Genomic DNA, 13,713 nt, shown 5'->3' with positions numbered 1-13,713 from the left:
GAGTAGCATGAATTCATGAAAGGACAGGGGGCTAGAGGGAGAGGACTGCCCTGGGGCAATCTGAGGAGGAAGCAAGGAAGCTCAGTGCCTGGTTGGCGGAAGAGTAAAGAATCCCATGGCTCCCAGGGACTAGGGCATGAACCCAACAAGACAGATCTGATTCCTTCTCAATGGAAGCAAACAGCCAAACAGAGTGCAACTTTCAGGGCCTCCTGAGGCAGGATATCTGGCTTTGAATTATGACTCCCAGTTTATCCTAGCTCTATGACCTTGGCTAAATTGACCTAAATTTTTTAGACCTCAGTTTCCTCCATCTGCAAATGGATTCATAATAGTAGTACTTACTACATAGGATTATTGTGAAAATTAAATGAACTGACAAAGGTGAAGTACTTCAAGTGGGCACTTAGTCCTATAAACACTTAATATTACCTGGTATTATACTTATTCAGTGAAACTCTCAGCATCTTCTGACATAGTAATTACTTATTGTTACAGCCCTTTCACCTCTTGAATGAATATAAAAAAATCTTATAGGAAGAAGGGAACTTATACAAAGAATTTCAAATTTTATAAATTTTATTTTAAAATATGTATTTATTAAGAATTTCCTGGGGACTTCCCTGGTGGTCCAGTGGCTAAGACTCTGTGCTGCCAATGCAGGAGGCCCAGGTTCTCTGCCTGGTCAGGGAACTAGATCCCATATGCTGCAACAAAAGATCCTGTGTGCTCCAAATAAGACTTGGTGCAGCCAAATAAGTAAATAAATATTATTTAAAAAAAAGAATTTCCTGGCAGTCCAGTGGTTAAGAGTCTGTGCACTCACTGCCTAGGCCCCAGGCTCAATCCCTGGTCTGAGTACTAAGATCTTATAAACTGCACATTGTGGCCAAATTAATAAATATTTCTTAAAATTTATAAAGTTTAGAAATACTATAAAAGGATATTATGGGCTGAGAGGCTACAAGAGGCAGGAAAAGTAGAATGAAAGACATTAAAAGAAGTGATTTAAGTGCAGCTGCTGCTACTGCTGCTAAGTCACTTCAGTCGTGTCCAACTCTGTGCGACCCCATAGACGGCAGCCCACCAGGCTCCCCCGTCCCTGGGATTCTCCAGGCAAGAACACTGGAGTGGGTTGCCATTTCCTTCTCCAATGCATGAAAGTGAAAAGTGGAAGTGAAGTCGCGCAGTCGTGTATGACTCTTCTCGACCTCATGGACTGCAGCCTACCAGGCTCCTCCGTCCATGGGATTTTCCAGGCAAGAGTACTGGAGTGGGGTGCCATTGCCTTCTCCGTAAGTGCAGCTAGAATGACTCTAATTTTAACAAGTGCAGGTGAAAAAGTATTTCAGGTAGGTGGCCCCTCAAGAGCATATGTTTATAGAGGACAGAAAACAGACTGTGTTCAGAAAAGAGAGGAGTCCCATTTTATAGGGGCAAAGCAAGGATAGAAGATTCCCAGGTTGGAGTCAGGCCTGAATAGTAATTCACCGCTCAATATTCTTCCATATATGAATAGTTCCTTGGGGATGCACACTTAGAAGTCTGTGGACAGTTTTCTTTGCTGTTCACTTTACTAAAAGCTGGGCTTCCCTTGTGGCTCAGCTGCTAAAGAATCCACTTGCAGTGCGAGAGACCCAGGCTTGATCCCAGGGTTGGGAAGATCTCCTGGAGAAGGGAAAGGCTACCCACTCCAGTATTCTGGCCTGGAGAATTCCATGGACTGTATAGTCCATGGGGATGCAGAGTCGGACATGACTGAGCGATTTTCCCTCACTTCAATACTAAAAGCTATTCAGGACAATGACATTTCAAATGACAGACTTTCATTTGGGACATTTTCTAGATGCAACTATTATCCATACAGGGCATGTATGGAGAGAATATGTTTATCTTTCCTAATTTTAAGTTTATCCTTATGTGATACTGTTGTTTTACTTCTCCTAGTTGAGGGTATCAAGCAAGTGTTAGATGAAACAGGATCAAATTGTCTAAATGCAGGAATGAAGAACTTCCCCCATTCTGTTACCAATATATTACCTGGCCCATGAAGACATGGGCTTGCATTCCTTCTGTCTCACTTACTAGGTGAATAACTGGGGAATGATCCTTCAGAGGTGTATCCTTACCTGTAAGTGCTGATTGTAGTGTTTGCTTTATCTCACCAGCTTATAATGGGGTTCATATTAGACAAAGTATGTGAGGCATGCACTTTTTTTTTTAACACTTATTTTAACACTTATTTTATGGACAATAACTGTCATTGCCAAATGCATTTGTTTGGAAAAAAATTATACACACATTCAAAAACACGAATGCAACTCTTTTTTGTATCTCTTTGTCCATAAGCTTATAGTTCATAGTTATGATCAGTGAAAAAATTAAGCATTTTCATTGCTGCTATAATCTCCATTACTGTCTAAACTAAATGTATTAAATTTATAAAAATTTTCACATATGCCATGATTTAGCCCTTTCTGTTGTTAAACAGTCCTCTTATTTCCCTGCTTCTGTCCACAGATCTCCAGATCAGAACTTTTTTTTACTGAAATATAGTTGACATACAATACTATATTAGTTTCAGATGTACAACAGAGTAGTTTGACATTTATGTACATTAAAATTGGTCACTATACTAAATCTAGTAAACACCTGTCACCATAAAAAGCTATTACAATTTTACGGACTATATCCCCTACACTGTACATTGCTGTGACTTATTTTAAATTTGTCCCTCTTAATTCATCTATTTCACCACCCTCCACCTCTCCCACCTCCACCTCTGCTCTGCCTTTGTCATTCTCTGGCTTGGAAACCAGGCTCCCCATTGCCCTCACGGAATGAGCCAGCCTATAACTCAGATGTCTCTACAACCTGGCCCTGTCTATTAATAATCCCAAACTGACACTACAAAATCCAGCGAAACTGGTCTAATTGCCTCCCAAAACTGTTCTCATTCTTGCCTTCTCATTCTGCCTTTCACACCATCCTGAAAGTTTCTTTTTTTTTAATGAATGACTGATTAAGATCTATCCGACTCAAGTCCTAACTCTTCTAAAACATTTTTATTCAATTCTAGCCTTCCCTGAGTCTCTGGACTTTTGGATTACTGTGACACCTCCTTATCTGCAGGTTCTACATCTGTAGATTCAACCAACAACAAATCAAAAATATCTGAAAAAAGAAAAAATTCCAGAAAGTTGCAAAAAGTAAAACTTCTATTTCTCACATGCTGACAACCATGTACATAGCATTTACATTGTATTATGTATTATAAATAGTCAAGATGATTTAATACAGGAGGATGCTAGTAGGTTATATGCAAATACTATGCCATTTTATATAAAAAATTTGAGCATCTTAGGATTTTGGTACCTGAGGTTTGGGGGTGGTTCCTGGAGCCAATCCACCCTTGGATACTGAAGGATGACCGTACTTAATCACAAAATAACTTCATTTTAAGGATGTTTGAACCACCTCCCTTTGGCTATTTTTTTACTCCTTTTGTAATTTTATAATATCTAATACAGTGACACTGAATGAATCAGTTTTGAATTCCCACACTGTGCCCAGTTCTTATACTGGATGGATGAATATGAAAAAATAAATAAGGTTTCAGCGTCAGGTAATCACTTAGGGAACACATCAAAAAAGATGAGGTTCTTATACCAAGGCCAGAAACAGAAAAAAAATCTTTCTCTACGTAAACCTATGCCTTCTGAACATCAGAGATCAGATCAGATCAGTCGCTCAGTTGTGTCTAACTCTTTGCGACCCCATGAATCGCAGCACGCCAGGCCTCCCTGTCCATCACCAACTCCCGGAGTTCACCCAGACTCACGTCCATCGAGTAAGTGATGCCATCCAGCCATCTCATTCTCTGTCATCCCCTTCTCCTCCTGCCCCCAATCCCTCCCAGCATCAGCATCTTTTCTAATGAGTCAACTCCTTGCATGAGGTGGCCAAAGTACTGGAGTTTCAGCTTTAGCATCATTCCTTCCAAAGAAATCCCAGGGCTGATCTCCTTCAGAATGGACTGGTTGGATCTCCTTGCAGTCCAAGGGACTCTCAAGAGTCTTCTCCAACACCACAGTTCAAAAGCATCAATTCTTCGGCGCTCAGCTTTCTTCACAGTCCAACTCTCACATCCATACATGACCACAGGAAAAACCATAGCCTTGACTAGATGGACCTTTGTTGGCAAAGTAATGTCTCTGCTTTTGAATATGCTATCTAGGTTGGTCATAACTTTCCTTCCAAGGAGTAAGCGTCTTTTAATTTCATGGCTGCAGTCACCATCTGTAGTGATTTTGGAGCCCAGAAAAATAAAGTCTGACACTGTTTCCACTGTTTCCCCATCTATTTCCCATGAAGTGGTGGGACCGGATGCCATGATCTTCATTTTCTGAATGTTGAGCTTTAAGCCAACTTTTTCACTCTCCACTTTCACTTTCATCAAGAGGCTTTTTAGTTCCTCTTCACTTTCTGCCATAAAGGTGGTGTCATCTGCATATCTGAGGTTACTGATATTTCTCCCGGCAATCTTGATTCCAGCTTGCATTTCTTCCAGTCCAGCGTTTCTCATGATGTACTCTGCATAGAAGTTAAATAAGCAGGGTGACAATATACAGCCTTGACGAACTCCTTTTCCTATTTGGAACCAGTCTGTTGTTCCATGTCCAGTTCTAACTGTTGCTTCCTGACCTGCATACAAATTTCTCAAGAGGCAGATCAGGTGGTCTGGTGTTCCCATCTCTTTCAGAATTTTCCAGTTTATTGTGATGCACACAGTCAAAGGCTTTGGCATAGTCAATAAAGCAGAAATAGATGTTTTTCTGGAACTCTCTTGCTTTTTCCAAGATCCAGTGGATGTTGGCAATTTGATCTCTGGTTCCTCTGCCTTTTCTAAAACCAGCTTGAACATCAGGAAGTTCACGGTTCACATATTGCTGAAGCCTGGCTTGGAGAATTTTGACCATTACTTTACTAGCCTGTGAGATGAGTGCAATTGTGCGGTAGTTTGAGCATTCTTTGGCATTGGAATGAAAACTGACCTTTTCCAGTCCTGTGGCCACTGCTGAGTTTTCCAAATTTGCTGGCATATTGAGTGCAGCACTTTCACAGCATCATCTTTTAGGATTTGAAATAGCTCAACTGGAATTCCATCACCTCCACTAGCTTTGTTCGTAGTGATGCTTTCTAAGGCCCACTTGACTTCACATTCCAGGATGTCTGGCTCTAGGTCAGTGATCACACCATCGTGATTATCTGGGTCGTGAACATCTTTTTTGTACAGTTCTTCTGTGTATTCTTGCCATCTCTTCTTAATATATTCTGCTTATGTTAGGTCCATACCATTTCTGTCCTTTATCGAGTTCATCTTTGCATGAAATGTTCCTTTGGTATCTCTGATTTTCTTGAAGAGATCCCTAGTCTTTCCCATTCTGTTCAAAAAAACAATTCAGTATACTGGCTCACATGAATATGTGAGCATTGCTCATAATAGCAAAAAAATGAAAGCAAACTAAAGATCCAATAACCAGACTAAGTAAGATATGAGAAAATGGATTATATAACTGTTAAAAAAATGAGGAAGTCTTTTAGGTACCATTACAGAATAAAAGATATCCAAGTCTATATCTATGGACAAAATTTAAGATGCAGAAATTTGCATCATATGCTATAATTAGTATGCTACAATTAGTCTCTACATATGCTTAGACTAGCTCTGGAAAGACCTAAGAAACTGGCAACCTTGGTTGCTTTTATGAAAGTGAATGGGAGACCTGGGGGACAGGGAAGACTTCACTGTATAAACTCTAGAATTTTGAATGATATTAATGTGTAATCTTTTTAAATGACATTAAAAGATACCATTAATTTTTCATTCAGGACCATGGAGTCAAGATCTTAAAGTCATATGCTTCATTATTTTAAGATTTACCAGACAGCTGTGGTTTGAATTGACTACTCTAAATTTTTTAACTCTTACTTTTAACCATTGTTTTTCCTATATTTCAGCAGTGTGGTCTGTGGTATCTTGGTTCAGATCAGGAATCCATGTTCCCTTCAGTGAAAGCACTGTGCCTTAACCACTGGACTCCAGGGGAGCCCCTTAAAAACATTTTTAATCATTAGTTTAAAATTAATTACTTTTCATACTTAACACTTTGGTCAAGCTACTTGGTACTCAAGCTATCTGGTACTCAAGTAAGTGACTATGAATTATTTTTGGCTGTTCACTAGGCTACTACATCTCTGCTTTTCCATATCATTTCCAGAATCCCCAGGCTCTGCTGTTCACCACAAAATCAAGTGCTGCCCTCTGCTGGCTCCCATAATTGTGACAACCTGAAAATATCTCCAGTGATTTTAGACTGGGTCTGTTGTAATCTCTTTGGCCTACAGACTACAAAATGAACATTTTTGGAGGTCCACAATTCCCAAGCTCTACTTTTCTGAAAACTACTACTGCAAAAAAATATATAAATACTGCTGCTGCTGCTAAGTCGCTTCAGTTGCGTCTGTCTCTGTGCAACCCCATAGATGGCAGCTCACTACGTTTCCCCGTCCCTGGGATTCTCCAGGCAAGAACACTGGAGTGGGTTGCCATTTCCTTCTCCAATGCATGAAAGTGAAAAGTCAAAGTGAAGTCGCTCAGTCGTGTCCGACTCTGTGCGACCCCATGGACTGCAGCCTACCAGGCTCCTCCGCCCATGGGATTTTCCAGGCAAGAGTACTGGAGTAGGGTGCCACTGCCTTCTCTGATATAAATACTACTCAAAGAAAAAAAAGGAAGTCCCACCAAGGGACTTCCTTGGTGGTCAGTGGTTAATAAGACTTCACACTTTCAATGCAGGGATCCTGGGTTTGATTTCTGGTCAAGGAACTAGATCCCACATGCCACATCCAAGACTTCTTGTTCAGTTGCTCAGTCGTGTCCAAGTCTTTGCTGGCCCATGGACTGCAGCACACCAGGCTTCCCTGTTCTTCACCATCTCCCAGAGTTTGCTCAAACTCATGTCCATTGAGTCAGTGATGCCATCCATCTCATCACGTTGTCCCCTCTTGCAACTAAGACCGGCTACAGCCAAGTAAAAAACATTTATATATTTGAAAAATATATACTCAAAGGTTCAGTATATTGCAAACTGTTAACATGCAGCTGTTTCCAATACTGGACTATCATCTGACTACAGTACCACTCTCCTCTCAGTACATTCATTCAACTGTAGCACCATCTCAGTTTTGAAGATCCCCCACCCTGACAGACTTAGTCAGACTTACAAATTCAGGTAGAATGTCCCACTTCCTCACCCAAGCTAGACTCATGAACCACAGCCTAGGGATCAATCACCCATCTTTAGGCCTCCCTCCCAAACACTACTACACAGTTCAGTTCAGTTGCTCAGTCATGTCCGACTCTCTGAGATGACCCCATGGACGGCAGCACACCAGCTCCTGTCCATCGCCAACTCCTGGAGCTTGCTCAAACTCACGTATGTGGAGTCGGTGATGCCATCCAACCATCTCATCCTCTTGTCATACCCTTCTCCTCCTGCCTTCAATCTTCCCAGCATCAGGGTCTTTCCCAAGGAGTCAGTTTTTTGCATCAGGTGGACAAAGTATTGGAATTTCAGCTTCAGCATCAGTCTTCCCAGTGAACATTCAGGACTCATTTCCTTGAGGACTGACTGGTTTGATCTCCTTGCAGTCCAAGGGACTCTTAATTAAAGTTTTCTTCAACACCAAAAAGCATCAATTCTTCGGTGCTTAGCTTTATGATCCAACTCTCACATCCATACATGATTACTGGAAAAACCATACCTTTGACTAGATAGACTTTTGTCAGTAATCTCTCTTTTTAATATGCTGTCCAGTTTGGTCATAGCTTTTTCTCCAGGGAGCAAGCGTCTTAATGTCATGGCTGCAGTCACCATCTGCAGTGACTTTGGAGCCTGTGAAAATAAAGCCTATCACTGTTCCCCTTGTTTCTCCATCTATTTGCCATGGAGTGATGGGACCAGATGCCATGATCTCTGTTTTTTTAATGTTGAGTTTTAAGCCAGCGTTTTCACTCTCCTCTTTCACTCTCATTAAGAGGCTCTTTAGTTCTTTGCTTTCTGCCATCAGGATGGTGTCATCTGCGTTATCTGAGTTTATTATTTCTCCTGGCAATCTTGATTCCAGCCTGGTATTTCACATGATGTACTCTACATGTAAGTCAAATAAGCAGGGTGACAACATAGTCTTGACTCCTTTCCCACTTTGGAACCAGTCTGTTGTTTCATGTCCAGTTCTGTTGCTTCTTGACCTGCATAAAGATTTCTCAGGAGGGAGGTAAAGTGATCTGGTATTCCCATCTCTTGAAGAATCTTTAGGCTTCCCTCCCCACACCACCACACAGGCTCAACACAAATTCTCCCCCAACAGTACAGAAAGTGAAGGTGAAGTCGCTCAGTCGTGTCTGTCTCTTTGTGATCCTGTGGCCTACCAGGCTCATCTGTCCATGGATTCTCCAGGCAAGAATACTGGAGTGGGTTGCCATTTCCTTCTCCAGGGGATCTTCCCGACCCAGGGATCAATCCCAGGTCTCCCACGTTGGAGGCAGACGCTTTAACCTCTGAGCAACCAGGGAAGATCGAACAGTACAGAAGGCATCATTTAAAATTTACAATGTTGCTTTGACGCAGGTTGCAATTCATGACAAATTCTGGGAATCCTCCCCTCCTCCAGGTTGCCTACAGGCTGTCACTTTGTGTTGTCTCTCTGTGACCCCATGGACCACTGTCCACCAGGCTACTCTGTCCATAGGGTTATCCAGGTAACAATCCTGGAGTGGCTGTGATTTCCTTCTCTAGGGGATCTTCCCAACCCAGGGATTGAACCCAAGTCTGTTGCATTAGCAGGTGGGTTCTTTACCACTAGCACCATTGGGAAACCAAGCTCTGGGTTAGGTAGGTAACCTTTAGTAAATCACACATACTAACTCATGTAACACGTAACATTTTTAGTTGGGACTTTTAATTGTGATTTTAGTCACAAGTAGACCCTACCTTGGAGAAGGAAATGGCAACCCACTCCAGTGTTCTTGCCTGGAGAATCCCAGGGATGGGGTCGCAGAGTTGGACACGACTGAAGCGACTGAGCAGCAGCAGCAGACCCTAGCTTGAAGATGTTAGGTCACAACAAACTACTGTCAGCCATCGTCCCCAACTACAAAATGAGTTAGTCTTGGCCTTTAATTCCTTTAACTCCAAATGTTTAACTATCCAACAAAATATTATTTGCACATGCCTGGTGTTACCATAAGCACTTTACGTATTTTTCACTCATTTCTTATGATTCAAGATATTCTGAATATTCTCATTGAGGAGTCAGCTCAGATATTAGGTAATTTTGTAACTGAGCCATTATACATGGGCCAAATTAATCTAAAATCAACTCTTGGCAGTTAACTGCCTTGGACCTGGGTAACTAAAGTCCCAAAAGCCAAGTGATGTGGTTAAAGAAAAAAAAAACTCTTAGTACAAATTCTCAGTCAAGTACACCTCTTCAATAATATAAACGCTTGAAATACTGCAGTAAAAGTTGTATCACCACTTATAGAGGATGGCACTAACAGGTAGAGAAGTTGTCCTAAGTCCACTTTTGTTTAAAGAATCTACCTTACATCTATGCGTAGCCACAGTATTCATAATAGGTAGTCTTTTTTTGGCTAAATGTTGAATGACAATGCTGACCTAAATTTACATTATTTATGAATTATCTAGCCACTGAATTTCTTCCCTCAAAAATGGAATATAAGTACCACCTTCTTATTTAGAAATCAAGAGCCAAGGGTTGTCTTTCAAACTTTTATTTATGGGCACTGAACCATGATGGATTTTAGATCTTGTTGAATGCAGCCACATCCATAGACTGTACATACTCATCGAAAGCAGTGATCTGCTCCTCCAGCATGTCTGTCCCAACTTTGTCGTCTTCAACTACACACTGTATTTGAAGTTTTTTAATGCCATACCCAACCGGAACTAGTTTAGCTGAAAAGAAGATCGAAAAAAATCTTAGAATTGACACAGTTGGAAACTATGCAGATGCCAGTGTCAAAAAGAGAAGATTAAACTCACAAGAGCCCCAGACCAAGCCATCTGCTTGAATGCTTCTGACGCACTCCTCTAGTTTTGCCATATCGGTCTCATCATCCCAAGGTTTCACGTCTAATAAGATGGAAGACTTGGCGACAAGTGCTGGTTCTAAAAAAATTTAAAAAGTGTACAGGAAACAACATCGTTCAAACAATTCTTTTTACCCTACTCCAAGTCACTTAATAAATCTTAAATTTGTTTCTAAATGGATCATCTCCTTAGCCACACAGAAGTATAGAACACACACCTTGTGTTTGTCACACACATGCCCACTTTCTGTTGTGCTGAGAAAGAGGTGTTGAGTTGTGTGACAGTTTCTTTCCCACAGTGGAATGCCACAGCTGCTACCTTTAAGAACAGCTGCAGACCAGTAGCTGTGGAAGTTTTGAAGCTCTACTTCAACAAAATGGGGAGGAAAGGAAATTACTTTGAAGGTTAGCTTTTTAAAAAGATTATTCACATTATGAAATCTATTAAGTCAATTAGACACAAATTATAAAATGACCCACTTTTGGCTTTCTTTGACTCATACTGGGCAAGGCGTTCTTCTCTTAGCCTCTTGGCTTCTTCACTTTCCTGTAGAGGAAAAAATTTCATGTATTTCACAAAGTGGATTGTTCCTCAGTTTAAAGCTGGTGGGTTGTAACAAAGACTGGCTTTGTCAGAAAAAAGCAAATCCATCAAGAGCTCAGCCGAAAGATGGTGATTTGATTTTATTCATCATGTAGCCAGTCAGAATTTTTAAAAGGCAGGTAATTTTAAGTGAAGCCAGAGTTAAAACCCAGGGATTTTGGCTACAGAGCCTGTGCTTAAGCACAGATACACACGTAAGTCAATTTATGCCATACCTCCTCATCATCAGATCCAAAGAGATCAATGTCATCATCATCTTTACTATCTGTAGCTCCACTTTCTGTGGTGTCTTCCACATTAGCAGGGCCATACTTGCCCAAAGCTTTCTTCACTCCTGGCAGGCTTGAAAAAAAAAAATTAATCAAATATTACTAGGTCACCATGTCCCCTTTCACGTAACACTCGAGAGCTTGTTTTTATTAAAACTAAAGAATCTCTTTTATACTAAGAATTTACCCTTCAACCCTCCCTGGTAAATACTTTTATATATATGTTGAGCTTCTCACCCAACAATCATCAGTACCATGTGAAACATTTTATTCAATATGGACAATGATATACTTTCAGAATGATTATTTTTATTTGAGATTTCATTAAGTATGCTGAGTTCCATTCTTAGTGAACTGGAGTCTACCTCCTCAAACTTCCATTCTTGTTAGCAGTTTCCGAAGATTGAAGAAGGACCCGCTCATCCCAGAGGTGCACCGCCCCCCAAGTCAAGGTCAGGCACATTGGAAAGGCAGTGTGGGGAAAAGATGAATTGCTGTTTTTGATCAAGTAAAATTCATATTTTGTGGCAAGACAAAATAAAAATTAAAAATAAAATCTTTCTTAGTCCATTTGAACCACCTGCCTCCCCTCTAGGCTGCATTGTATATGTGCATTAACCAACCCTCTTAAAGAAATATTTCTTCTTAATCTTGGGTCATGATGAACCTGCTTTGCACCTGTAGATCTAGATTATATAAACCATCATTAAATAAAACATGAATCATTTACATTATTTACAGCCTTGTCTTACTTATGTGGAGGGAACAGTTGTCAGGTTTCAGAAGAGTTTTTCAGAGGTTATAATCTTCGGTGTGGCTTGAATAAAATTTTCTATTTCCTAGATTGACCAATTTTTTTCTTCAATATGGTTACGTTCTACCTGCTACGTGAAAAAATGGGAGGATTTCGGTCTCTTGGCCCTTCTCAAGTCATGGAGAAATTAGCTCACAATATCCCAACAAAACTAAAATATCCTGAACCCTAACTTGTCACGTGAAAACCCCGAGTTTAAGCTCTGAAAGTATTCTATTCCTCAAGCAAACACAAAGATAATTTTACCTGGCCTTTTCCTTCTCATAGGATTTGATGTGATTATACCAACGGAGGGCATGACACAAGTCGGCAGGTGGTGGGCCGGAGACGGCTTCAAACACTGCTACATCTGCTTGTGATGGCACATACCTGCCGATGATACAAACGTAATTACACACACTTTTATAAGGAGAGATACAAACACCAGCAAATGAATGACAAACACTACGAACTCGCCCTTTCGTCACCGGGGTACCTAAGCTGCTTTGTCTTTTGTAAGAAATAAGCTTCTTAGGATAAGGGATCATTTATTTGGTTCTCCGCGATACCCTGAGACATTCTTGCCACTCAGTAGACCTCTTCAGAAATTGCAATTGCTAACATGGAGCTACAGGCTTACATCTGTTAACGGAGCAAAGACGTGGAAAAACCTGGTGGAGTTAAGCATGCGGAAAAAGCACATTTTAACCCTTGTTCCCTCGCAACCCCCTCCCCAGGGAGAGCCCTGGGACCGGGTTTCCCTTCCTCTAGCCGCAGCCGAGGCGGCGCCACGTGGCCCCACCAACCCGGCCCTGCCCGACCCGGGCCAATGCGCTCACCCCTCTATGTAACTCTTGTCCGCCAAGTAGTCGTTGAGCACCTGGAGGCCAGCGGGGCTTTTCAAGTCTCCAAAACCCATGGCGACGGCTAATCTAGAACTGGGAGGCAGCGAAGAAAAAGAGGCGCGCAACCGCCCTGCGCCCAGCGCTAAGAGGAAAAAAAGGGCCGCCAAAGGCCGGAAATCCCTTATATAGAAACGGAGGCGTTTCTCTCCGAGGCCCTCGGCCGCAGGTTAAAGGTCAAAGTACGTTAAGATTCTTCAACGTAAAAAGCAAAGGCTCTAAATTAATGGCCCGCAATTTATCCATTGGCCTTTCTTTGCATTTGGAAATCAATTAATAAAATGGGTATTTCTTAAATTGCTACCTCAAGGTTTTCGAAGACTCTAGGACCCGCCCTCTGGGGGTGCCGGAGATGGCCGAAAACGCTCGGCCTCAACCGACAGGCCACTTCCGGCGGAACTGCGGGTCCGAGCCGGCCCCCGTCACCCCCAACCCCACCCCGGCCTCCTCCCGGGTGCTACGCCCTCCGCCCCGCCCTCTGTCAAGCCGACGGAAGTTGCCGAACTCTATCAGCCGGAAATTGTCGAACTGGGGTTTCTAGTCCCTCCCGGCTTTCCGTTCTTCCAGGCCCGGCTGGCGGAGATACCCGAGACCGCCATATTGAATAAGCAACCCGGCCTCTGAAGGGGTCGGTGTATTGCAGACAATTCTGCAGGGTAGCCTCCGCGGCTCCAGGGAGAAGGTGAGGTCGTGTTTGGGTGAGAAGGCTGAGGTGCCCCAGCCCCCGGCGTTTGTTTATTGACGAGACTGTTTCCTTTGTCTCAGCCCACTCATTCTCCTCTTGTCCTTGACTTTGCGCCGCGTTCCACCCCGCCTCCTCGGGAACCCCCGAGAGCCGGCAGGTGAGGACTGTTAGGCAAGATCTCTGGTCTGATGGAGCAGAGAGGAGGAGGAAACCTGGAAGCCTTGGGGAGCGCTGGTCCGAGTCACCTTTTGGGTGACCTTCCCTTTGCACGGGAATGCAAGAC

The 13,713-nt window shown here is 42.3% G+C and overlaps 2 protein-coding genes and 2 non-coding genes across 6 annotated transcripts in view; 1 reads left to right on the top strand and 3 right to left on the bottom strand.

The window, feature by feature from the left end:
• Positions 1–9,843: 9,843 nt before the first annotated feature.
• EEF1B2 (eukaryotic translation elongation factor 1 beta 2) lies at positions 9,844–12,856 on the bottom strand. Its single transcript, XM_019975742.2, has 6 exons — positions 12,683–12,856; positions 12,111–12,233; positions 10,997–11,123; positions 10,658–10,724; positions 10,131–10,256; positions 9,844–10,043 (listed from the first exon to the last, which is right to left on the bottom strand). The coding sequence occupies exons 1-6, from the start codon at positions 12,760–12,762 to the stop codon at positions 9,889–9,891; spliced, it is 678 nt and encodes a 225-aa protein (XP_019831301.1). The 5' UTR covers positions 12,763–12,856; the 3' UTR covers positions 9,844–9,888.
• On the bottom strand, positions 10,397–10,530 carry LOC139179133 (small nucleolar RNA SNORA41). Its single transcript, XR_011563559.1, has one exon. It is a non-coding gene; the product is annotated as a small nucleolar RNA SNORA41 (small nucleolar RNA).
• Positions 10,802–10,880, bottom strand: LOC139179131 (small nucleolar RNA SNORD51). The gene has a single exon (XR_011563556.1). It is a non-coding gene; the product is annotated as a small nucleolar RNA SNORD51 (small nucleolar RNA).
• Positions 12,857–13,272: 416 nt separating the features above from the next.
• NDUFS1 (NADH:ubiquinone oxidoreductase core subunit S1) overlaps positions 13,273–13,713 on the top strand; it is a 30,175-nt gene continuing 29,734 nt past the window's right edge. Inside the window, exon 1 of one of the 3 annotated variants that reach the window (XM_019975682.2) lies at positions 13,273–13,427. The gene's annotated coding sequence lies outside the window, so the exon portion shown is untranslated. Of the gene's footprint in view, positions 13,428–13,567; positions 13,588–13,713 lie in introns of those variants that run through there. The other 2 variants (XM_019975688.2, XM_070770705.1) reach the window with 2 other exon arrangements.

This window comes from Bos indicus, chromosome 2 (assembly GCF_029378745.1).
Source record: "Bos indicus isolate NIAB-ARS_2022 breed Sahiwal x Tharparkar chromosome 2, NIAB-ARS_B.indTharparkar_mat_pri_1.0, whole genome shotgun sequence".
In the NCBI taxonomy this organism is placed as follows: Eukaryota; Metazoa; Chordata; class Mammalia; order Artiodactyla; family Bovidae; genus Bos; species Bos indicus.
This window is presented reverse-complemented; position numbering and strand designations above follow the sequence as displayed.

Excerpts from the sequence above, each read along its gene's own strand:
- EEF1B2 (XM_019975742.2), bottom strand. The coding sequence starts at position 12,762 with ATGGGTTTTGGAGACTTGAAAAGCCCCGCTGGCCTCCAGGTGCTCAAC. Across the intron at positions 10,257-10,657 it reads TGAGTCAAAGAAAGCCAAAA|AACCAGCACTTGTCGCCAAG; the intron begins GTGGGTCATTTT and ends AAATTTTTTTAG. Across the intron at positions 10,044-10,130 it reads TGGCTTGGTCTGGGGCTCTT|CTAAACTAGTTCCGGTTGGG; the intron begins GTGAGTTTAATC and ends TCTTCTTTTCAG.